Source organism: Periplaneta americana, chromosome 4 (genome assembly GCF_040183065.1).
Source record: "Periplaneta americana isolate PAMFEO1 chromosome 4, P.americana_PAMFEO1_priV1, whole genome shotgun sequence".
NCBI classification, from domain to species: Eukaryota; Metazoa; Arthropoda; class Insecta; order Blattodea; family Blattidae; genus Periplaneta; species Periplaneta americana.
The window spans coordinates 171,592,749-171,620,094 of NC_091120.1; the positions used below are offsets into that span (position 1 = coordinate 171,592,749).

Sequence of the window (27,346 nt, forward strand, 5' to 3'; positions counted from 1 at the left end):
ACAAAATTGTTATAGTTCATTGTAGACAAATTTTATTGTAACAGTATGAAAATTGTTGTCTTGATAAAAGTGCATCCAAATCGCAATGACATAAAAATAAATTTTTCAATCATTGTTTTCTCAAAACATGACTTTTGCTTATGGGCTCTTTTTCCGGCTACCACCTCAATTCTTCGTTTGATATAACTTCAGGTCATACTTTTCCATTATATGTATTCTACTACACAATAATAATAATATGACTGTGATCAATTATAGAGAATCAAGAGAAGTAAGGAAATAAATACCACATGTTTTTTGTAGTCAGTTCTCATGTAAACCTTAGTTCTTGAGCCACAAATGAAGGAAAAATGGCTATTTCAGATAGCTGAGGATGTCACTTCTGTTTTGACAGCACTGAACTGAGGTACTGCGACTAAAATAAAAAGTCACTGATTAACTTCATAACTTCTTTACTGTGTTAAAATTAGAAAATTACGTGGATGACTAGTTTCGAAGTGGTATTCTTCATTGTCTGAAGCCTAGTGAAGTTCCTATGCTACCGGTATCTTTGGGTTTCTTGTTGCGATGGAGTGTTTTGATGATTGCGTCGAAAAGGGTGTGTGTTTTGAAATTCAATTGAGTGTTCAGGATGTGCTGTGAGTGTGTTTTTGTATTTTTGTAAATTTCATATTGTTACCGGTATAGAGTGTCAAGTTTCTAGTTTTTTGGCTGGATCTGTAGTATTTTCATGTCATTGTCTATGTTGCTGTAGTTGTGATTGGAGTTTGTGATGTGTTCTTTGAATTGTTGTGTGGTTTGGTTATGGCTGTGATATGTTCCTTGTAACGTGTTTGAAATGATTTTCCAGTCTGTCCAATGTAGAAGTCGTTGCAACTACTGCATGATAGTTTGTATACACCTGTTAAGTTTATTTATTTGTTTTTGTCTTGTTTGTGTTAAGATGTTTTTGTAGTGTGTTCTATGTTCTGTATGCAATGTTGTATTTTAGTTTCCTGAAAGATGATGCAATCTTATATGTATTCTTGTTTTCGTATGTAGTGTGGTGTATTTGTTTTGTTCTTGTGTTTGTGTTGCGTTTTCTTGTTTGCGTAAAGTCTTTCTTATGTTGTCTATTATGTTGGAGTTGTATCCATTTTCCTGTGCTATGTATTTGATAATGTATATTTGTTCCTTATAGTCTTGTTGGCTCATAGGAATGTTGATGAGTCTGTGTATCATGGATCGAAATGCTGCGTGTTTATGTTATGTGGGGTGATTGGAGGTGTTGTGTATGTGTGTTACTGTGGTAGTGATTTCCTGTATATTTTGAACATATTATGTTTGTTGTTTGTTTTTTTTTTTTTGGTTATTTAACGACGCTGTATCAACTATTAGGTTATTTAGCGTCGATGAGATTGGTGATAGCGAGATGATATTTGGCGAGATGAGGCCGAGGATTCGCCTTGGATTACCTTGCATTCACATTACGATTGGGGAAAACCTCGGAAAAAACCCAACCAGGTAATCAGCCCAAGCGGGGATCGAACCCGCGCCCGAACGCAACTTCAGATCGGCAGGCAAGCGCCTTAACCGACTGAGCCACGCCGGTGGTTTTGTTTTTGTTATGGTGATGTCTAAAGAAATTTATGGATTTTTTATTTTCTATTTCTAGAGTGTAGTGTATGAAATTATTGGGGATCATCAATGTGGTTTTAGGCGTAATAGATCGACTATTGATCAGATTTTTTGTATTCGACAGATATTGGAGAAAAAATGGGAGTATAAGGGTACAGTACATCAGTTATTCATAGATTTCAAAAAGGCATATGACTCGGTTAAGAGAGAAGTATTATATGATATTCTTATTGAATTTGGTATTCCCAAGAAACTAGTTCGATTAATTAAAATGTGTCTCAGTGAAACGTACAGCAGAGTCCATATAGGCCAGTTTCTATCTGATGCTTTTCCAATTCACTGCGGGCTAAAGCAAGGAGATACACTATCACCTTTACTTTTGCTTTAGAATATGCCATTAGGAAAGTTCAGGATAACAGACAGGGTTTGGAATTGAATGGGTTACATCAGCTGCTTGTATATGCAGATGACATGAATATGGTAGGAGAAAATCCACAAACGATTAGGGAAAACACGGAAATTTTACTTCAAGCAAGTAAAGCGATCGGTTTGGAAGTAAATCCCGAAAAGACAAAGTATATGATTATGTCTCGTGACCAAAATAATGTACGAAATGGAAACATAAAAATTGGAGATTTATCCTTCAAAGAGGTGAAAATATTCAAATATCTTAGAGCAACAGTAACAAATATGTTGTTGTTGTTTTCTAATGCCAGGCGTTTGACAATAAAGTAATTTGACCTCTTGCACTCCAATATTTTTCAAAGATATTATCATGACCAGCCACTGAAGCACAGATTTTGAGGTTGTTATACCGCCAGCATTCCATTGTAAGATGTTTAGTTGATTCTGTACCATTAAAGTAGTCCCCGCCCGGAGATCCGATTGGGGGACTATTTTACCTTAATGGTACTCATTTCATATTGGAGTTACATGGCAAGTTGTAGCCGATTTAAGTGAACACCATATTTTAACGTTTTGGTGGCTACTTCATTCACACACAACCCCCAGAATGTCTGGAGGACCACACCTGCTGTTGGTCGACGGGTCCATTGGACCTAGCTGGGAGATATTGTTGATCACCAGCTTTCCCTCCTTAAGCCACTGGAGGACGATTTTAGTGCCATAGCAGGTCAGCACTAGGAACAGAAAAGTAGAAAGAGAAGGAAGGAAAGGGAAATGAACCCCTAGGCCTCGAATGCTCTAATGCCATTAGGGTCGAAGAAAGTAAGAGTTCAGTCAGAGGACTGGATAGGAAAGGGTAAAGAGGGAATTAGGTATTGGATAGAGGAAAATTATACCAAATTCAGTCATTAACTCATCAAGCTGACCAGTGCTAATGGATGAGTAGCCCCTCCCTTTAGTTCAGCTCGTAAAATTATGCTTACTAACAGCTGCACCACGGGAAGGTAGGGATGGGACATTGGGTATTTGTCCAGGTTGGTTCCTTAAAGCCTTCAATGGGAAGGATTAATGGCTCTCCCCCCCTGTATCCGACAGATACCCTTTTGCAGCTACAGTAACAAATATAAATGACATTCAGGAGGAAATTAAACGCAGAATAAATAAGGGGAAATGCGTGTTATTATTCGGTTGAGAAGCTTTTGTCATCTAGTCTGCTGTCAAAAAATCTGAAAGTTAGAATTTATAAAACAGTTATATTACCGGTTGTTCTTTATGGTTGTGAGACTTGGACTCTCACTTTGAGAGAGGAACAGAGATTAAGGGCATTTGAGAATAAGGTTCTTAGGAAAATATTTGGGCCTAAGAGGGATGAAGTTACAGGAGAATGGAGAAAGTTACACAACGCAAAACTGCACGCATTGTATTCTTCACCTGACATAATTAGGAACATTAAATCCAAACGTTTGAGATGGGCAGGGCATGTAGCACGTATGGGCGAATCCAGAATGCATATAGAGTGTTAGTTGGGAGACCGGAGGGAAAAAGACCTTTAGGGAGGCCGAGACGTAGATGGGAGTATAATATTAAAATGGATTTGAGGGAGGTGGGATATGATGGTAGGGACTGGTTTAATCTTGCTCAGGATAGGGACCGATGGCGGGCTTATGTGAGGGCGGCAATGAACCTCCGGGTTCCTTAAAAGCCATTTGTAAGTAAGTAAGTAAGATTGTAGTGTAGTTTTAGATGTATTTTGTTTATGTATTTGAGTAGGTTTTCAATCTGTCTTTTGTTTCCTTTATATAGTATTAGTATGTCGTCTACATATCTGTGCCAGAAAATTATGTTGTCTGCGTGTTTACTGTTGTCTTTGTTTAGAATGTGTCTGTTCCATGTTATGTGTGAAAATTTTCTGCTAGAATTTTGGAGATGGATGATCCCATGGTAGGCCTTCAGTAAAATAAAAAGTGTTTTTTTTTTTTTTTTTCCCAGGACAGTATTACCTCCAGAAATTGACGAAGTACCTACCAATAAGTCTATATCCTCACACAATGTTACTTCTGCCATTACTTCAACTAACCTAGGTGAAGATCAGAATCATGATGGCATTGATGACGATGATGATTATGTTGATGATAGCCGGAATGAAATCAATGATAAAGAATGCAGCACACAACAGAGCAGCAGTGCATTAAGTGATGTCAATTTTTTGGCAGACATGTTTGACTCCACACAACATGCTTATCATCATAAGTTAAGGTATGTATGTGATGTAATATTTGCTTCGAAGTTGGCATGTTTTGTTTTGAGAAAATTTGTATCTGAATAATTTCGAGGGAAATGCCCAGGGCCGGGCATCGAACCCAGGACCTTTGGTTAAACGTACCAACTGAGCTACCCAGGAACTCTGCCAGACACCGATCCAATTTTTCCCTCTATATCCACAGAACTCAAAGTGGGCTGACAACCATCAAGCAACCAACATTGAGTGCACACTAACCCTGTGTGACTTAAGTTATACCTGAAAGCTTGATTTGTAAATTCGTATCTGTTGTCCTACCTCCTTGGCTATCCTGGTTTAGGTTCAGAATCAGTTTGTTGCTTTGTAGTATGTAACAGAGTAAAGAAAATCATTCAGTTTCATAAAGATAAATACATGCTGTCCAAAATGAGCAGGCAATAAAGGAATGAAATTAATTGGTTCTGTTTGTTGTAAGATACGGTAAAACTCGACCAGTATTTTTATGCTGTCAAGTTGGTAGCTACATATGCATAAATAAGCAGCTGTTTGCTGCCCTAATTACAGACGAATAGCAGATATTTTTTTTAAATTTGAATAATCCTACTGTTAATATGCAGAGAAAGGAAGAACATATCCTTATAAGTGACAAGCTGAATGGGTTCTTAAGAAAAATCAAAATATGGTAATCAAAAAGTGAAAACAGTGACCTTAAAAGTTTTCTCTCACAGCTGATACTAATTCGACGCAAAAAACGATGAGTTGACTCAATGTTAGGAAAATCTTGTTTAATCTTGTAGTAAAGTCATTATTCGACCAGTTATTGCTAATGTGCCATTAGTGTATACTGAAATGCAATTTTTTCATTACACAGGTAGTTCATTTTCTTCCAATGTAGCTGTTACAGATTGTAGATGTCTAATCCTGTTGACATCAGAGGCAATTCTTTGCACTATAGAAAGCGTTCAACAAGCGAGTCTTCATTTAGAAATCTTATGTGGCTCAATAACTGGCATTTTTGGCTTATGTCTGTCGATTCTTCAAGTTAAAGGGCAAATTTTTTACCAAAATATAATTTTTCCACTACAGTATTTGTTCCTGAATGTCTGAGGAAATGTCTTCTATGTTGCGAGCAGTAATATAATTTGATAATGGTACTCTTGATATGGTATCTCCCCTTGGCATCCTCTCCTATCACAGATTTAACCATTTCCTTACAAGCAGGTAAAATTAAAGTTTCTGCTACTGTCTGCGATTGTATTTTATTGGCAATTATTTCTGATACTTGTAGCTCGCTACTTACGCTTTTCCTATAATTGTTATTTTCCCCAATGACTTAACGACTTTATTCGAAAAAAAGAGCAGACGACTGAAATACGTTTTATCTTCATCTATTAAATGATTATGTTTCGTCTTAAAGTGTCTCTTCAGCTTGATTGGGACCATACCTTCATTGCTCAATTTTTCTCCCTATGCAGCACACTTGGAAAGTTCAATCAATCAATCAATCAATCAATCAATCAAAGGACATTATGGAGCATGTCGACTCCATGTCAATTTCACAAAATGCTTCCACTCTGTTCTGTCTTTTGTTAGTTCCTCCTAGTTGGTAATTCCCATTTTCATGCATTCCTTCTGCATTTCATCTTTCCATCTATTTCGAGGTCTTTCCAGTGGCCTTGTGTTAAAGGTGTTCATATACAGTGAAACCTGTTCAAATTGGAACCTGAATAATCCGGAATCCTGTCTATTTCGGAACAATTTATTGGTCCCGGCGAAATTTGTATGTATTATGTGTAATTTTTCCTGAATAAAACGGAAACTGTCCAACGTGGAAACGGAAACTGTCTGCTACTGTTCAAAACGGAAACAATATTTTGGACACACACTATATTTTGTAACTATACTTTGAAACAGCGTGTAATTTCAAGGAATATACGAAATATGTAGGTCACTAAGATAAAAACAAGTTTTCTTTGCAAAATTCTAGACGGTACGAGGGTGTGTTGGCCTGTTGGTCATAAATTTTATTACCCTGTTGACTAGGCAGACGAGTCCCTTCAAAGATTTTCGATGCTTCACACCCATATACTGTCGTAGCTAAACAGAGAGCAAGTGTAGTGATTTCCAGGTAAAAAAAAAAAAAGTTGCATAAAATGTGGCATTAACATTAAGTGATGAAGTAAAAGTTATCGAGATAAAGGAAAATTAGAAACAAAGTCTATGTGAAATAATATTGAAGTACAGTTGTGGAAAACTCAGGAGTGACAGTTTAAAAAATAAAGATCATAATGAGTGAGTGGCGTGTGGCTAATATTGGTGACACAAAAGGAACCAGAAAGCAACTGTTTATGTGAAAATAAATGAACTGTTGTGAGAGTGGGCTCTTTATGACCTTTCAAAGAACAAGCCAATTTCTGGATCTGTTCTGCAAAGCAAGCTATTGACTGGGAAAGAAATTAAATAAACCAGAATTCAAGGCTTCTAATAGATGGCTTCTAGTCCAATTAATTAATAATGTGCAGTGATATGCAGTACAGTATTACAGTATAGTGTTAGATATTAAGTAGAATGAGATTAGTAAACTTTAGTAATGTTTAATGACTAATGAGTGAGTTACGATATTTATACAGAAAATGAGATTTTAATCAAGATGATTCACCAACATAATAAGCGACAGAAAACTGATTAATGTGATGAGTGTTAAATGGAATATTTTGTACTTCTTGCAGTTTGCGGCATGCCATTTTGTTTTTCATGTATATGAATGACAAAATATTCCATTTTAATGTCACATCTGAATAATACAGAAACCTGTTCACAACGGAAAAAAAATTAGGACCATGTCACTTCCGTCTTGAACAGGTTTCACTGTATATTCATTTTGCACTGCTAGAATCATCCATATATGTAATATGTCCTGCCCAATTTAATTTTCTGGTCCGTATTACATCTAAAATTGATGACTGATTATAAAGTTTGTGAATTATTATGTCGAATTTTCCACTTGTTTTCAAGTGGGTAAAAAATTGGACTTGCATTATGTAGTCTGTTAAGTATTTCATATTTTCTGTCATTAGAATTGTCTATCAAAACACCAAGATATTTGAACTAGTTGACTGTTTCAAAAGTATTTATTTTAATTACTTAATGTGCATCATTTCTTGATGTAGTAATTTATAAAATAAGCACTATGAACAAAATCCATAAAATAGTTTAGGTCGAATCACATGTCAAAAACCAATTTTTTTTAATACTTCCGTATGCTGGAAACTGGTATTTTTGTGAAAATCTCAAAATAAGTTTTTTTTCTAACATCTTAATATTTTCTCTTTAGACTCTGTATAACGAGAAAGTAAAAGTACTGAGATATTTAAAACAAATTCTACCTTAACATTTTGACGAAAATGACGTTTTCAATATCTCTGAGTCTGAATATGTAGTTTTCAGAATCCCTCTTACATAATACCTGGAGCCAAAATTACTGGGGTCGCCCTCAGCAGCGCACTTGGTATAGCGCTGACCTTCTATGTCCGAGGTTGCGAGTTCGATCCCGGCCCAAGTCGATGGCATTTAAGTGTGCTTAAATGCGACAGGCTCATGTCACTAGATTTAGTGGCATGTAAAAGAACTCCTGCGGTACAAAATTCCGGCACACCGGCGATGCTGATATAATCTCTGTAGTTGCGAGCATCGTTAAATAAACCATAATTTAATTTAATAAAATTACTGGGAAAATTAAATTCAATTGAATATGATATGAGTGTTTGGAGGATTATGGGTATTCTAGTTCAGAAAATAAAGATTAATCTAAGGATTTATTGTCCTCATATATTCCAGAGTCACACCTCACAGAAATCTGAAACTAGTCAACTGCAAAACATTACTGGATATGTGATTCTGCACTCCAGAACTCCAAGGTTCATTGATGCCAAGAATTATTGAAAACAACTAGTAAAAAAAAACTGTATTAAATATTGTAATAATAACTGTAATGTTACAAAATTATGTTATTATATAATGTATTTACTTATTACTGAAAAATATTGTAAAGTATCTGAGATATATAAACTCTCATCTCTTCTTTGTATATTTTTGTTATATTTGTTTTGCATTTGTTCCTTCACTTTTAGAGAATAGTAAAATTTACTTTACATATAGAGGTTATGACTTCTCCTGCATTTACGAATGTACATTTTGGACATTGAACAAAATGGTAAGATAAAAATCAGTAATGCTCAAAAACTATAAATATAGGAAACTGGAAACCTGTAATCCCATTCTGTGCTTAATTTCATACATTTTAAAATTATGTTTCATTGCTATAATTTCCACTAATAAAATGCATATATGTGTCATTTTCAGCGTTCTTCACGATTAATAATTAATACTTTATAAATATATACTGTGATTCTCACTTAAGATATTTTCCAAGGCACCAGCACATGTGAGGAAAAAACCTCTTAAAAGAGTAAACTAAAAATTATGACGGAATTGTAACATAATCACTATTGAAATTTAATGAAGTGTGGAAAGCCTGAAATAACTAGGTTTATGCAATAATAGAACCATCAGTATATAAATACTTTTTGCTTCCCCACTTATTGTTACATAACTGTGTCAACATTTTCTCAATTGACTGACATTTGATGCCTTAAACCAGTAATGTATTTGCCCTTAAAGTTATTTCCTCTGCTTCTTGCTATAATATTAAACCTGAAATATAAAATATGCAAGCCATGTTTTTTACGAAACCATTCTAGCAACATTGTTTGATATTATCCGATTTTGAAGATTTTAGCTTCTTCTTTTTCTTCATTCTGCACTTCTCCCTTGCTGTAAAATGGTAAACCCAATTCCTTTGCCAGATTGAAGGGTGTTACTTTATTGATAACATTTATTTTTTCGGAAACTGACAATGCATTTTGCTTTTTACCAACTTTCACTGTCATTTTTAACATAAACAGCTGAAGTATGGAGAGTAATACAGTATTTCACTAATTAATTTTACAGAACTCGACGAAGTTTCACATGTGTATGAGTGGTTCCAGAATCATCAAAATATATTAAAATGGCAAAATATTAGATCCATATTCTGAAAATTGCCTCTGTCAGAAATTGTTTTAAATTAAAATTAAAACCTTTATTCTTGTGGAGTTATTTTCGGGACCAAACAATTTCAACACTTCAGGCAGAAAAACATTTTAAATAGGATCCTCTTAAGCAGGAACCACTGTAAACAAAATGTGTATTATTGCGAAAGTAAATTTGTATCTGCTAATATGTAATTTTAAACAGATACTGACTATATAAATAATCGCAATTTATCAGTAATGAAATGAGCAATGCCCTACTCTAAAAAAGTGAAGGAATAAATTCTTTTAGTTTTCTTTGTTCAAAATGTTATCATTGTCAAATATTGAATATTGTTACATATGAAGTTATTAGTTTAATATTTGTACATATATAATTGTATATTCAATTGTAATAATTACAAAAACATTTCTACACAAATTAAATGTTCCTCTTTTTTACAATTATTTATTTGAATTATAATGTCTACATTATTTACATTTCTTGTCAATAATTTGCAAGTCTATAACGAAAATTCACACAAGCCAAAAATATAAATACGGTATTCTACTTTCTGTATGAATATTTTGAATGATTGTCAATGTGAAAAACTGGTATAATGAGCATCATCATCATCATCATTCTCTCCATTACACAATAAAATACATTCCATTCTTTTCACTTATATAATACTTTCCACCAACTTTGATCTAATTCATAAATCAGCACTGCATTCACTGTTCTCTGTACGAGTCTTGTCTGATTTAATGTCATATATTGTTACAATTCACAATTAACAAGAAGATATTGTTCAATATTAGTCGATTGTACAAAATCCAAAAGGAAAATTTTCTTACAAAAATTATTTTTTTGATGACCCAAATCCAGAAAATCCCATAATTGAAGCAAGTTCTGATTCAGTTTCATTATGAGTTTCAGTCTCTTCTTCAAGTTTACGTTTTCTCTCTTTACGTTTTTCTTTTCGATATTCCTTAAGCTTTTCTTCTTCTTCTCTCAATTCCTTCATTCTTTGCTCAATGTCATAATCTTTCTTCTTTTCTTCTAATTTTTTCTTGTTCATTTCAAAACGCTTCTTCACCTGATCAAGAGATGACCTCTCAACACGCATGGACATACCCAAGTTCCGTTGATCTGGAAAAAATTAATAATAATAATAATAAAACTAAACCATTTTAAAGCATAATTTATACAGGTAAACCATTTCATACAGAATTTTGGTGTGTAAAATTGGGAATAATAATAGAGAACTTAATGTGAAACAAACATAACTACAATCGATATTTTATTCACAACAAAATTTTTAGCAGGTAATACACTCATTTCACATGAACTATATCATCATGTTTTGTAGTTACGAAATGTATTAAGTTATATACAGGGACATTATTTTATTTTTAATAACAATTTTAATATTAACCTGGCTATACATTTGGATTAATGATTGAGACCCGGAAACACGGTTTGCTACCCCCTTCCATGACTCGAGTTCGATGATACTGGTGTAAAATACAAACAAATCACTTTACTAGGTACAGGAGGGAAGAAAAGTAGTTCATCCATTTACGTAAAGTAGGAAATATTGCGATTTTGAGTGTGATAACTTTCATTAGGTTTTGTTTAATCAAAATACAGTACAGTATTAACAATAAGTGTTTTTACTCAATCCATGTGAACGTATTAATTATCCAGTGTATATTACACTGTCTACAGCACATTAGCGTACGATATAGAGAATGAAGTTAAAATGAAAAATAATCATAATATGGATATTTAAACACATTTTTTAAAATGGTAGCCATTCATTTCGATACAGGCTTCAGTTCTTTTGTGCCTATTATCGCACTATAGACTATTGCATCTAATTCCAATTACCAGTTTCGTCCTTCATACTTAGTAACTCATGTTGAAATAATTCTGTACCTACTCTATAAAAGAGTACCTTACGTACTGTAAATTCAGTCTTCACTTCTGCCCAACCCACACAGATAAAATTACTCAGACATGCTATCTACTGTCCGTCCAAGTGGTTATGCCCCAGGATCGTAGAAAGGTGGGGGGGAATCACGCGATAGTTAATTACTTAACGAGGCCCTTTTATTTAAGTTATTTTAAACAGTTTCATAATATTAAGTAGACGTCCAATTAATTCCTAACAGAAATTAATGTTTTCAGAAAAGAGCTAAGAAAGCCCAGCCACTAGTCTTTACAGTGGAGCGAGCAGAAACAGGTGGGGGAAATCGGGATGCGACGTAGGCAAATGGATGACAGTACCTGTGCGAAAATATGATTCAATATTGGAAGTTTTCGTCACTGCAAAACGCGAACATATTTTTGAAATGTACTATAATCACTAACTGTGTGGAGGACAGTTGGAACTTCGTTAGTAGAAGGGGTGGGAGTGAAGTACATTCAAAAACTCAGGTACAATAAAAATTGAAGTAAAAATAAAATGATGTCCCTGTACAAAACTGTTCGGAACTGAGTTACGATTTTTTGTGACTAAGTAAAAGAACGAATTTGCTATAGATTTGTGTAAACACCTAAAAATGTTCATTTTGTAGATATGTTAGTTTCACACTAAGCCCTATGAAGACTAAAAAAGGTATGTGAACCATTCATTTGTACAAAACATTCGTATTATAAGTAATTCAAATTATGAGCTAATTGATCAGGGACGGAGACCATCTATGGACTTTACTGCCAAACCAATGCCAAAACTGAGGGCATATACTAACATATATTCAAAATATTACTGCGGCACTAGAAGGAAACTGCAAGAAATCTAATTTCCTGAACATTAGTAAACAAGAATAATTATAATACAAATAAATACACACACCTACACATACACACATAAATATGCATTCTCTGATGTAGAACATTGGTGATCTCATCTTGAAAGCTTATATTTATACCTGCACTCCATCACTAATGTTCTAGACCAGGGATTCTCAACTTCTCATCACTGTTCAAACTTTCACCGTGGAATGAAACAGCATAGTGTGTAGGAGTTTTCAATGCTATATTTACAAATTAATGTAACTAAAATAACCAATTAGTACAATATTATGAAAACAGTACTCGTATCTTCCTATTCTATTTACTTAATTTAACCTTTAAAATATAAAAGCAATAATACCATAATTTAACTACTAGAATTATGAAGAAAATAAAACCATAACTTTACACAGTACAAATAGCAACATAATAATTATTTTCATAATCAAGTTAGGCTATTTATAAAATAGAACTGGAACATAAACTTCAGAAATACTAACATTATTCTTATATGTGGTAACAAAATTGAGAAAACAAAACTATTACTCAACAAACCAGCATTCAAAATAAAGGAAGAAAATGTGGATTTATTGGTTAAATTTATTGTCAAGATCCTTGTGTGAATAAAAAAACTTATCCATGTACGTAGCTAATATACACGTAAATAACAGGGATAAACGTAAAAGACTGTAGATACATACGTTTCTTTCCATTGATGTGGTCCAAAAAATTTATAGAGTCCTTCACAACACAATCACAGACATTGCAGTAGTATCTGAAATTAAATTTATTAACCATTAAAATGTAATCATTGTCAATGTCAGAGGTAGACAAATCCCAGGTGTCAGGTCGCCATGACGCTTAAAAACTTTTATGTGGTGCCTGAGTTTCTTTTTATTAAGTTCAAAATTTTTTAAGATTAAATTCAAAATGATTTAAGACTTCGATTTCTTTTATGTCACTACAACTAATACACAAGGTTAACAAAAGTGGTATAGGAGGAAGTTCGAGTGTCTAATGTGATGTATTAATTCTTAATATATTTTAGGTCGAATGATTTTACAGTTTTACTGTAATTCTATTTCATTTTAAATAACGTCAGCATTCTTTAAAACTAGTGATTAACACACGCATGACACGTTAGTAGATAGACCTACATGACGAAAAGACTTGAATGAAATTAATAAAACATTAACTTAAAGCCACATGCCATCCCCAACAAGTTTGCTTGTCAACAAGTAAAAATTACGTGCTTTCAAGTGAATCCAAGAAGACCGAGCTTAACAGTTTTCAGATCTCTGTAAGTTAATCATGTTTACCTCAATTTGTGCATTAATTCAGGTAAGTTTTTATTTTTCGTTGTTAACTAAAGACAGAAAATAGAAAACAAGTATTAGCCGAAAATTATTGAATTTCATTGTTTATAAAATTTGGTGTAATAAAAAAATAGCAAAGAAAGTACTTAGCTAGCCTACAACAAAAGGCTTATTTGCATCCAAAATTATTAACACTTACCCGCCAGTTTGTGACGAAGGGGTATTTTTTGTGATTACTACACTCTTTCCGAGTTTTGATTCAAGGTCAACCCTATAATCTCTTTGACGAAGTAATTCTCGTTTTACAGGTGGCTGCTTCTGCTTGGCTTTTTCTTGCGCATCCAATTCTTCTTGAATTCTTTCAGCCGCCAGCCGTTCATATTCATCTCTGTCCCACTTACGGCGATGGTCTTCATATTTCTAAACAAGTAAAAACTGTGCTATAGGCCTATGACATATGGTAGCTATGTATTGCATATTAAATTTTAAGACACCATGATGTTCCTTTCATTCTTTCTTCCAATTTATATGCAATATAACTATGATAAATAAAACATTGATCATAACTTAAATAGGGACAACAGATTCTTGTTACCTAAGTTATAGTTATTGCACTATTAAACAATTAGACATAAAATAAATTGCGAAAAACATTGTTTCATCAATACAGACTGAGAGAAAATTAAATTTAACTTAGGTCTGCATAGACCTAATATGATCCTAAACTGTGATCTATTTTATGTCTGGTTCATGAGAAAAGTTTCTTTGTTGGAATGCAATATGAATCTCATACAGTTCATATTCAGCCATAAAATGTCTAGTGGTACAAGAAATAAATACATACTAAAATTCAAATTTATAAATCCTTTACAAATTTTTTTTCGTACAGTTAGGTGAAATACTTTCGCTGCTACAAAATAAAATTACATAGCTTACTGATGTGATTATATTTTAAGCACAATACTAATATCCGAAATAAATAAGGTTAACTACATCATTCACGTTACATTATTTATTCAATCGTTCAACATTCACTGTACATAATATGGACGCTTAACACATGGAAAAAATACCAATTTAAATCATTTCAGTGGCTGTGAATTAGTGGTCAGTTTAGTACATAATTATTTACAAATTTTATTTGCAAAAACAGGATAATAAACATTACCTCCTTCGCAGCCATATTGACACTGATGGAAGTCTTCAACCCAAAATTCTTATTCACATATTTATTCCAAAAACTCACAAAATAGAATAATATGAAAACATTAAGAGACATTTTTCAAATTTATTTTATTTTAATGTAAGCAGTTGTTCCTTTCATTATTAATTTGAAACTGATTTGTTTACTTTTGCTCTTCGAAATGTCATCGATGGTAATGGCGGAATGGGTGTACTTGAGAAACGGGGACAGCGGAAGAAATTCGTATTTTTGGAAGAGTTTTTCTGAAACGTATGTGATTTACAACTTGTAAATACTGTACTTTTGATCATTAAATATTATATAGTTGTAATTTCATTTGTGATTTCTGCTCCATATTTCGTATAATGGCCAAAAATGCATGTCTTGTAGGCGTAGCCGATGCTGACTATAGACATAAACAGCTTTGGTATTCAGGAACCGACAGAAGAGATTTGTGCAATGTTGATATGAATAATCTACTTATCTCACAGAGGCATGAGCAAGACAATAGACTAGTAATCGAGAATTGCTCGTGAGTTGGTGGTTATCTTTCACTAATGTACAAATGTTATTGCAATTTCAGGATGCTTAGGACAGTTTGCAGTTAACTAAATATGAGTTGGCTGCGCAACAGCCCTTTAAGGGCAAGTTTTGGGAAACGCAGACCGTCCAACTCACCACCAAAAGATTGTGATCCCACTGCTTGCTATGACAGTTTCAAAAAACATTGGCAGCAAACTTACGAAATTATAGAAAGAACACAAGTAAGTACAAGGTTAACTCTTGAGACGAAAACATACTGTACTCACATTTTGGCTACTTGCCAGAAAGTGAAAATGCTTTTTAAACGTAGTGATTATGATCTAAATGCGTTTTATATAGCACTGAAATAGACGTTTAACTAGTATTTATGAAGTCTGAAGGAAAACAATGCAATTAATAGATTTAGAAGTAGTTCAATTTTAGATACTCTTTTCTGAAAGTGACAGATGTGGATTTAAGTAGGTACTGTATAATATATGTTGCGCTTGATGAATAAATCTCACAACCATGCACAGTGTCACATGACTTTGAAATTATATAAAGTTGATATACCTTTTTATGACAAAAAGTTTACATAAATACGTTCTGAATCTGAAGTTAATTTTAGTATTGCTTTGTCGAAACCTTAGTAGGTAAATTTCTAGGGAATTAGTAAATAGATAAACGTCATCTCCATTATGTTTGTTACAAATTTACAACCTACCGGTAGTATGTTTCAAATTTACAACCTACCGGTAGTATGTTTCATTGTTACACTTATATTTTATCTTGCTGTTCTAACCTTTTTACTACCGGTACCAGATTTGATTTGCGTAGTTTAATGTACCTAAATAATGAGATTTTATAATAATTTACCGAAGATAATACTGTAGAGGTTAAAACAGTGGAAACGTTACGTTGGCGATTATTTTATTATTATGTCATCATCATAATCATTCTCCCACTGTGTTGCGCATATCTCACAGACGGTGACAGCACAGAACAGTCGTGTTGCTTTTGTTTTTTGTTAGGAAAGACAGTATTAGCCTAAGTGACCTGTATCCTTTGAAAATGATTTACATGCTATATCTGCTTACTGGAATTTATTTCCACTTTCTTACGCCTTTTAAACTAAATTTTAGGAATTCGCTGCATATTTTTACAGTAAGTATACTGTTCTACAAATGAGAGGCAATATTATATTGTAAAATTTAATGTTTAATTCCTTCCCCTCACCCTCTGGAAGAACTGTAAAATTTCTAAATTATGAGAAGTCAGGAAGCCTCAGTTTTAATTTAAAAATTAGGACTACTATGTTTGCTTTCGTTAGTTGATTGTGCGACTGAATGCTCATATAGTTAAACTACATTTTGTTCTGATCATTATGTAAACTCAGAGTTAAATTTCCAACATATAGCTTAGTGTGAAATTTACCCTGAATAAAGCAATAATAATCGGGGGCGTTTTCACAAAAATATTGATGTATCCTTATGTTTTAGCACCCACTAATTCATCACCATGGCGAAAATTTTAACTAAACTTAATATCTACCGGCATAAAATGTCGATAAATTGCTAAAGTTTTCATAAAATTTAAGGTCTTTTGCCAATGAGTTTTAACAAAACTGAACATCTACGCGGCATTTCATTTGAACTTAATCTTCTTCAATTAAATTGACCTGTTAAGAATGGTAAATTATTATGTGAATATTTGCGGTTTCCAATTAATTTATTTCATCAGCTGCAATCTAGTGTCAATGTTGGTAGTAAACTCTTATGGTAGCAAATGAGAAGTTGATAAGATACGTCTTTATGTTTGTGTGAATTAAAAAACTTTATACAGTATAAAGTGAGATATCTAATCAGAATACAGATCTCGGATTATATTTCTTTCGGTCAGTGGCCGTTAAATTTCAAGTGACATCTTACAACGTGGGTGCCGGCATATTAAAAAGCATTACAACTTTTCTCCCAGTGCCTCACCTCCCCACCGTAAATATGATGTTGCACAGAGGCGGAGATAAAATACGAGATCTGTACCATACGATAGTAGGAAAGCATGGTAGATGCCTAGTTCTTGGTGAAGACTGGCAAGTATTTGATATTAAATTCAAATTGCAAGAAATTTTGAAGAAGAGGCTTTCAGTCAAAATGACTGATGTGCGTGTGCTGCGATATGAGAAGGGACAAGTATTTACCAAGACACATGCAGGATCAAGTATTGACGTTGAATTTCTTAAGCCAGGAATCCATAATGCAAAGAAGATTAATATAACTATAGAATTTAAATTTGTAAATCATGTTAGTGAAAAAAAGTGTGCTGACATAAAGAAATTATTGAAGTAGGTACTTTAACATATCTTCAGAAGAAGCTGGAACATTTTATGGAGACGTGTGCCAAGATTTCCAGAAGAAAGATGAAGATAATGCTGCCTCTATGTATCATGATGAAGCTTCATGTTAAGTGCCATTGTGTGTTCCAGTGAACAATGCTGTTGTTCTTGTATGTCTTCATTAAGTATTATTGAACAAAATCAGAGTGCGAATTATGATTTCTGATGAGGGGGGGAATAGATTTCTAGATAGAGAATACCATACATAAAATTATTATTATCCTCATTCGATATGGCTCAACACTTGGTCGCACTGAGTTGCTTGTCTTGCTTCTTGATCATAATAATAATTATATCCATGAGCAGCCTTAAGATAAGATGTGTAATTCCTAAGTTATTGATTGTTGTCAGCTTGCTGGTGATGATAATACATCAATATTATTTTCTTTGCTTACTCTATACTTTATAAAGTATACTCATATTAAAACAATTATATTTTGTGAGAGGGGGATAACTTTCCAACGGAGGGAATCCCCCAAGCTCCCCCCCCCTCCGTTAATTCGCAATTCGTTAATTGAGTAGTAAAAACGAACAGATGCATTTATATATATATATATATATATATATAGAAATAGCTTTCCTACACATTATAATCTAAATTTAAAAGGATAACAGAATTTTAAATTGAAAACATTAGTAAAAACATTTTGAAAATTATAGAAAAGTTCTGTATAGATGTTGACGTTTGTGAAAGTTTGTTATTTTCAAGGTCTATTTAGGGATGGTACTTTCTTATAAAATAATATGTATAATATCATATTCTATTTCAGTTATCCTCTTTTCAGTAAATATTTATTACCTGTGAAAATACTGTGTTTGAATTGGAAGTTAATAAAAAAAAAAAATGTGTCTACTGAAAAACTTGATTTCTGTAGATATTAAGTTCTGTAAAAACCACCCTGTGCTTAGGTTTCTCTTTTTACTGTAGTTATTGTATGACAAAATAAAAGCTAAAAATAAATTAGTTGTCCAGATTAACTGTAAGGTGTGAAAACTATTTGGAATGTTACGTTTGGGAATGACAGCATGTATTGAGTTGACGTCCTTGACAAATGTCCACATAAATATCACAATACGCAGTCATTCCATGACAGGTCAGTGCATGCGCCACAACGAAACTGTTCCTGTCCACTTATAAACAACAAACATAAAATGGTTGACCCATTTCCAATCGGCCATTATCTGTAAGTACATAACATAATAAAATCAAAACTACAATTGCTTTCCACTCACTTTTTCTATGTGTTTTCACATTAGGAATAATAATAAAAAAATTTAAAAAATTAATTTCATAAAAGACCAAAATCAGTATTTATAGATAATTACCAAAACTTTTTTATCAACTGTCTTTTATAATGTTACCAACCAGAGCAATTTTCTTACTTCATCACAAGATGTATAGCACATCTATCATTTTAAAATTTTACTTCATACACAATGACAAATTAATATTTTATTTCAAAAGAACAATAAATTCAAATGTGTTACATATAATATAAACCCAATCACACTTATTTCATATCTAGTTTCTTATCAAATTTGTAAAACATTCTGTCCCCTTTCATTTCAACAACTGATGTAGATAGCTTGCATAAAATCTGGTTCAGTTTCTCATATGATGTATCTTCTTCATTGATTCTAAAAAGCAATCCATCTGCCAGCACTTTTGAGCACTATGTTATTTTAACATCATCTTCATCTACAAAACTTTGCAAAATATTTGAAATTTCGGTTATACATCATCAAATTTGACTAATAATACAGAAGTTTCTACTTCAATATTCGTAGACATTAATTCATCCCTTTCCTTGAAAGAAACTTACCTGCAGACTCATCAGTGTCTGCATCATGCACCAAAGAATTCTTAGAAACAGACGATTGGCTGACACCTGTCTGTCTGATAATCATATCTGGCCTCCTTGCTTAAAAAGAAGGTAGCAACTTTTCTTTCTTATGTAGTAGACTTAATGCAGTATACTTCTTTTAGGCCTATCTCTTTTATATTTGTGGCACTTTTAAGCATCGTAGCCTACTTAAATTAAGTCTGCCACTAATCATTGAAGCAATCAAACACAAAGGCAAACAGTAGACCAAACTTAAAAACTTTGCAACTGACACATATCGGAAGTAATTTTGCTTCTTGCTTTCTGATATCAAGAATTTTAACATCTCATTGAGTGCAATATTTGAGAAAAAGTAATCTAAATGTCGTGTTACATCTGCGTAACTCATGCTAACATAACATTACATATTTTTTGATATACAAAGGCTTTCGATCTCGTGAACAAAACAATGCTTATAGATAAACTAGAGAACATTACTGGAAAGAATTACATCACAAAACTATTAAGGAACATCATGGAAAGTAACTATGTGCAAATTGACGACAACATCAACAGATCTCAGCCACTGGAACAGACAAATGTAGTGCTGCAGGGCGATGTGCTAAGCCCTCTGCTATTCAACATAGCAACATCAGATGTCTACAAAGACATTGAAGCAGACATGTCAAAATCTACGCCTATGCGGATGACATGGTGATTCTATCCACAGACATAGAAAACCTTCAGACAGCGTTCAATTACCTGAAAGAATGGGCAAACAAAAATGAGCTACTACTAAACAAAAAGAAGACCGTCACAATGACATTCAGGAAAGGAGGTAGAGCAGCAGTCAACGACATCATAAAGTATGGAACAGAACCACTGACAAGAGTCCCACATAGGGATCACCATGCAGACACAGGGCAATGTATACACATTGCATATAAAGGAAAGAGCAGAGCAGCAGTGATAGCTATGAACGGAATAAAAAATCTACATAAGATATCCCTGTCGACAGCATTGAAGCTTTTCAAACTAAAAATCACTCCCATAATAACATATGGAATAGATATAATATGGGAACACCTAAGGAAAAACAATCTAGCAGACATAGAGTCAAAGTGACATTTTTGAAGAAAGCACTGTGTCCATCCAAATACACCCCATCACGATTTACATACGTATTGTCCAAGGATTCTTTCTACATCGAAGATCTAAGATATCAAATGCTACTGACATCTACGAAGGCATATGAGGACCTACTCAGGAACTAAAAGCAAAGAGAGCAGATATATTTACGGAGTTCTACGCCACGGACGCAATGATGAACACAGAATGGAAGAAGGCCAATTACGAACTGAGACATGTGATGACACGTTTCGCAGTCCATGGGTTTCACTACATATTTGTAGCATCGAAAAATACCACCAGCCGAATGATCACTGTGTATGTGGAGATATATGTGACGGATACCATGTAGCGAAGTGTGAGCGAAGAAGTGTTATTAACACAATTTTGTGAATCATAACTAGGTTAATAACTATGCACATTGTGTGCTAGTGTTTCTTATTATTATATTTTTAGGTATTAAAATAGGCTCTTTATAATACATCTTTTAGTCATGATTGAAGATAAACAGGAATGCTAAGAGGAGTAAATAATTTAAGAGATAGATGTGAATTATTAACACCTCCATGAAAAAAAAGTGCATAGTTTCTTAACTCATATTATATGGCATATGGATATATTTAACTCATAAGAAAAATGGACACATAATATTCAAGTTTAAACATGTCATAACTTACTTTAGGCCATTATCTCTCTGTTTATAACAATATGTATACTTCTTCTTTTTCTTTTTCCTGCCACGTATTAGGCCTGATGGTCTGTTACAGTCTCATTCCAGCATTTCAGTGGACGACCCAAAGTTCTTTCTCCAAATGGATGGTAATATATAATCTGGCGAGATATTCTTGAAGCAGGCATTCTGAGAACATGGAATTTCCACTTCTGTCTATAATTTTGAATTTTCTCTGAAATACTACTATCAATTTTTAGTTCTTCTAAAATATCAGTATTTTTTTCCTTGTTTAATTTTGAGTAACCTGCAGTTCTTAAAAATTCATTTCATTGACAGTAATTCATTGTTCATCACATTATATATGGTCCAAGCTTCACTAACATACATTATAATTGGTCTTGCCATTGTTTTGTGATCTTTAATTCTCGTATGTTTTTGGACAAGTGATGGTTTAAAGATGTTATTAATTGTATTCATTGCATAATCAAAATAATGTAATGTTGCTGAGCTATCCTTTCACAGTCATAACTCAAGTGGTAGCCTAAATACTTAAAGCACAATACTTATTCTGCAGGTTTGTTAGACATATTTTGCTACAGAAATGATTTCTCCAAATGAAACCCATTACTTTAGATTTCGCTATGGAAATGATTTTTCCCAATGAAACCCATTATTTTAGTCTTATCGACTGAAATTTCCATCCCATATTCATCAGAAGTAATTTGCGTTTGGAAAACTGAGCATTGGAGTCCATCTTTAAAGTCTGCTACTATACTACATCATCTGCAAATATATTTAACTTCAGTTTTCTTAGCATGGTTATTAACCATATTTTTATAACACTAATCTCAGAACTGGACAATTTTGTACACTTAGGCCAGCAGCATAGTGCATCGGACATTTTGTCTCAGACCATTCGATATGACGATTACATGCATTCTTATGATGCTGCAGCATACTATAATGGACATTCTTCCCGGGATATTCATTTGATTCAGTATGCTGCAGCCTCTTAAGAATGTGTGTAATCACTGCCACAACAAACATTCCAAGACAAAACCATCCTGTCCGGGACAGAAAGTCAGATACAGTATGCTACCGGCCTTGAAGAGTTGCTTGTAAACAGGTGTAGCAAGTGCTAATCATCAACAAACTAACTCGCGAGAAAATACAAAAATAATGCATTTTCAGAAGAAAATATATTAATGTTGTGAAAATTCAAGGAAATATGCATGTTTCAGACAAAATTATGATTTTAAAATTCAAAACTTTTGTCCATTTTACGGAATGGACACCAATGTATATTGGACCTTAGATGACCATGCACTGCCAAGGAAACTTGTTTGCATTCGTGGTTAGTCTGTTTCGTACATTTGACATGTACTGTAGAAGAGGGTAAAGTCGATAAAAATTTTGCAATTTTTAATGATATTGAGGTTATGCAATGGAGCGAAGTTCCTCAGAAAATAGTATTTTGTCGTCATATTCTTCACTTATGAAATCACATTACAAGAAGTGAATTACAATTTACCAAAATCTGATTTTTTTTTTTTATTGTACTTGTGATCGAAGTTACCTGTTTAAATAGGGTAAAGTCGATCACCATTGAATTTTTAGTTTGAGATCGATTTTAAAATATTGTGAAGTAAAGTCGATCACTGTTTATGTTTTTAAAAACAAATTAAGTGTACTACATGTATTTTATTTGTTATAAGGGGTGTAGAAAGCAATAATCTATTATATAAGTCTATAGGATTATATAGTGTATATTTTGTTACTGTGATCATACAGTTCGATACAATTAGGCCTATAGGTCTCCACTGTACAAACGTGACTATGATTGCCAATATATAAACATAAAAAAAATTAATACTTCACATATCAACCAGGTTAAATAAATAAATATCAACAAACAAAGATTTAAGAATTCAAAATTTACATTGAAATACCACACTTCAATTATAATCTAAAATACTATTCAACATTGTTTAGGTTTATGTCAGATATTATTTGAAATCTTCCCCTCCTCATGTCACTTTAGAAACTACGTTGTTCCCATCATCAGGTACAGAGGGGTATACAAAATATGTTCCTTTGGCAGTGCTTCTCTTACGCAAGAAATTCAGCATAAATTCGTCTTCCTCTCCCCCCACTATCCCATCAATATAAGCTATACTATGGCACTTTTCTGTTTATAAGTGTTAGTTGGAGGTATTTCGGTGAAAAAATTTATTCTTCCTGCTGGTCCTATCTGCTTCGAGTAGGTCGATGGCATGATCAACCTAACCCTACAAAGGTACAAGTTTTTTGAAAATAATAAGTTTCAATACTAACATTTACGAACTGCAAAACTATTATTTCAGGATACAATCTCAACCAAAATTACTTACATATACTTCTTGCCTCCTTTCACTGCTGACGATAATTTAGAGTTTGCAAGACTTTGTTTTCGTTTAAGAGAAAAAGTTGAGAATAACCATTTTCACTTCAACAGTAAATGCACTGTGTTCCCATTGTTGGCATGCGCAGGCTTTTTGTTGTCCCTCTCACTTACATTTGCAGTGACAGGCAATGAAGTTAGCATAACAAAATTTTAACAAGTAACTGAGATAAATATACTTTTCAATAAAAATCACAAATGATCGATTATACACCCACTGATCGACTTTACCCACTTCTACGGTACTGCTGTTTAGTTACTATGACAGAATATCCATTTCGTGATTTTTAAGTATGGGTGTGCTAATAGTAATGGACGCAGGGCTAAGTAGCTGTATTAGATTGTATTCTCAGACTGAAGACAAACCGAATCATAAACCAGCACATTTCAGTAGCATTGTTTGGGATGCATTTGCTAATATCTACTGTGACAGATGTTTAGGTAAGGGAGGACCAGTTGCATGGCCTGCATTCCTGCACATTCGCCCAGTCGTTCAGATTTTTATATGTGAAGACTCCTAAAAGTCCTAGCTTATGCAACAAATATTCTAAATAAAGAAGCACTTCATCAAGGTATTGAGGAAGCCTGCAAAACTGTTTGACACTGTCCTGGGGTCTTCGAAAGGGTGGGATAATCCATGATCTGAAATGTCCATGTGTATATGTTGAAACAGGCACAGGATATTTTGAGTATTTACTGTGATTTGAGAGTTTAAAACATTGTTAATGTGTCATTATAAATGTATTCCATCAGTTTGTTTTAAATTATCACTATTTGTCTTTGTTATTGAATAACTCATAAATCAGTAATTTCCGAATATTTGTTTATTTGGCATTTCTTGTTTTGTTATGGAGAACTCGATCCCAAAGTTAGTCCAAGTATTTTTGTTATATTTTGTATGTGTAGGCCTGTACAGGATGGAAGGGAACATACTACATTAATTCACGCGAGTAATAGATGAGTTCATTATGAACCAATTTCGTCAAATGTTATTGTTATAACCAATAATTTGTGACTTGAGGCTTTCCGGCATTTGATATAGAATAACTCTTCTCGGGTTCTCAGCCAGGTGAGTTGGAGATTAGCTTCCAAGCTTTCAACGGCTAGCTCTGCCATCTTCTCCATCCCTGAAGAAGATGGCAGAGCTAGCCGTCGAAAGCTTGGAAGCTAATCTCGAACTCACCTGGCTGAGAACCTGAGAAGAGTTATTGTAAACCAATATTTACTGAGAATTTTGAGTTTTTCGAGGAAATGAAATGAAATGAAACATTTAGCAGACCTGAAAAGTGTGAATCACAGATCGTTCTCCTTCATTTTACTGACTTGCAGAGCTGTGGGTGTAATTCTGCCTGAGGTACCCTGACTGACTGTAGCATTGTTACTAATGAGTGAAATTTACAATTTCCTTTTAGGCAATTAATTGAATTTATAATTAGATGTCCACACCTGTGGAGTAACGGTTAGAGTGTCTAGCTGCGAAACCAGGTGGCCCAGGTTCGATTTCCGGTCGGGGCAAGTTACCTAGTTGAGGTTTTTTCCGGGGTTTTCCCCCAACCCAATATGAGCAAATGCTGGGTAACTTTCGGTGTTGGACCCCGGACTCATTTCACCGGCATTATCACCTTCATCTCATTCAGATGCTAAATAACCTAAGATGTTGATAAAGTGTCGTAAAATGACCTACAAAAATAAAAAATATAATTAGATTACTTCTGAAACATGATTATAAGTAGTTTAGTATACAATCTCCTACAAATAGCAGCTCTATCTTTAAATAATTTCATGGAATCCATGGTCAAAAACTTAACACAGAATGTCTGTACCCACTCATCCCCAAAAACCATCAGCAAAGGAACAAAATGTTGTTATACATTTCTGTTAGTCGTATTTCTGGGAATTGTATTTGAGAAGGAACATAATACGCTCCCTTCTGTTTTGTATAAAATTATTGTGGGAATGTAATCATGTTTATGCAGTGATATTTATTCACTTTATATAATTAGCCTCATCTTCATGTGTGTCACAATATGCCTCATGTACTTTGGAAATTGCACCTTCACAGCTCAATTACTTTTATTGTGAACCCCATGTATAATTGTGTATATAAATAACTTTCTCTTTTCAGCCACCCAATGGTTATCCAATTCAGGATGATGTGCTGGGCGTCGTTAACCATTTGGATCAAATGGTTACATTTCTACTTTTAGAGTTAAGGACAGCTGGAAACAGTCCCAGCAATGAAAATCGTCAGTCTTGCCCGTGTTTGGATTATCTTCTCAGTGAGAATTTGTTAGACAGACTGTTCGCATGGAGCATTCACACTGGAAGGTATTTGTTAATGATCGTACATTTTGTTACGTTATTTTATGTAGTTATTTAAATTTGTTTATTTGTTTTTAATATCCCACTTTGTAAAAGTCTGTTGTACAATGTCGTATATTAGGGTTATACAATAAAACTTCATTTATATGCTTTTATGGGAGTCTGAAAAAAAAAAGAAACACATTAAGTGACAAAAGAGTTTAATGGAAAATGACATTTAATAACATCAGAAATAGCATTTGAAGACTATATGGGGAGAGCGAGTTAAGTTGATTTAGTAAAATTTTCACAAGAGAGATTTAGAATTTCACACTTCAGCCATCTTTGAGTCTGTAATACAGTTCTTAAATTTATAACCATGACAACAGCAGTTTAACCAATAAGATAGCTGGTTAGCAGAGTGTTTAAACCTGATTAGAACATACAAGAGTAGCCGAATTTGAAGATGTCCTACTCACCACTGACGTGTGTGTTTTTTTTGTGTGCGTGCGTGCGTGCGTGCGTGTGGAGGGAGATGGGGCGGGAGTGGGGGGTTGTGTATATGTGGATGTGTGGGGTGTGTTTTTTTCTTTGTGGGGGTGGGTGTTTGGTGGGTGTGCGTGTATGTGAGTGACTCTGCGTGTGGAGGGGGATGTTTGGGTGTGGGGTGGGTAGGTGGTGGTGGGGTGAATGTGGGAGGTTGTGTGGGGGTGAGTGGATGTATGTTTTGTGTGTGTGGGTAGGTGGGTGGGTGTGGGGTGGGTGGGTGTGGGTAGGTGGGGTGGGTGGGTGTGTTTTTTCTTTGTGGGGTGGGTGGGCATGGGGGTTGTGGGTGGGTGTGTTTTTTCTTTGTGGGGCGTGGGTGGGTATGGGGGGTTGTGTGTGTATGTGTGTGTGTGGGTGGTTGGGTGTGGGGATGGGTGGGTGTGTGTTGTGCATGTGTGGGTAGTGGATGTGGGTTGGAGTGGGGGGTTGTGTATATGTGGGTGTATGGGGTGTGTTTTTTTCTTTGTGGGGGTGGGTGGGTGTGGGGGGTTGTGTGTATATGTGGGTGGGTGTGTGTGTGTGGAGGGGGGATGTTTGGGGTGGAGGTGGAGGTGGGTGGGGTGTGTGGATGTGTGTTTTATGTGTGTTGGTAGGTGGGTGGGTGAGTGTGTGGTGTGGGGAATTGTGTGTATATGGCTGAGTGTGAGTGTGGGTAGGTGAGAGTGGGTGGGTGTGTGTGGGGGTGGGTTTGGGTAGCTGGGGGTGTGTGTTTTTTCTGTGGGGTGGATGGGTGTTGGGGGTCGTGTATGGAAATGGAGTGTTTGGGGGTGGGGTGGGTAGGTGGGTGCGTGTGAAGGGGGAATGTTTGGGGTGGAGGTGGGTGTGTGTGGGTAGGTGGGTCTGGGGGGTTGTGTGGGGGCGGGGTGTGGTTGGGGGTGGGTAGATGGATGTG

The 27,346-nt window shown here is 34.4% G+C and overlaps 3 protein-coding genes across 4 annotated transcripts in view; 2 read left to right on the plus strand and 1 right to left on the minus strand.

The window, feature by feature from the left end:
- Positions 1-10,406, plus strand: part of LOC138698971 (uncharacterized) — a 23,763-nt gene extending 13,357 nt beyond the window's left edge. The window contains exons 4-5 of the mRNA XM_069825159.1: positions 4,012-4,278; positions 8,099-10,406. Coding sequence (XP_069681260.1) covers positions 4,012-4,278; positions 8,099-8,156 — 325 coding nt within the window. The 3' untranslated portion in view covers positions 8,157-10,406. The remainder of the gene's footprint in view (positions 1-4,011; positions 4,279-8,098) is intronic.
- On the minus strand, positions 9,780-14,768 carry LOC138698429 (zinc finger matrin-type protein 2). The gene is made up of 4 exons (XM_069824324.1): positions 14,615-14,768; positions 13,646-13,866; positions 12,832-12,905; positions 9,780-10,483 (listed from the first exon to the last, which is right to left on the minus strand). Exons 1-4 carry the CDS (start codon positions 14,723-14,725, stop codon positions 10,194-10,196), a joined length of 696 nt encoding a protein of 231 aa, XP_069680425.1. The 5' UTR covers positions 14,726-14,768; the 3' UTR covers positions 9,780-10,193.
- A 47-nt stretch (positions 14,769-14,815) lies between these two features.
- Positions 14,816-27,346, plus strand: part of LOC138698428 (FHIP family protein CG3558-like) — a 72,304-nt gene continuing 59,773 nt past the window's right edge. For both annotated transcript variants that reach the window (XM_069824320.1, XM_069824321.1), the window contains exons 1-3: positions 14,816-14,899; positions 15,213-15,393; positions 25,733-25,935. In XM_069824320.1, the coding sequence (XP_069680421.1) occupies positions 15,244-15,393; positions 25,733-25,935 (353 nt within the window). In that variant the 5' untranslated portion in view covers positions 14,816-14,899; positions 15,213-15,243. The remainder of the gene's footprint in view (positions 14,900-15,212; positions 15,394-25,732; positions 25,936-27,346) is intronic.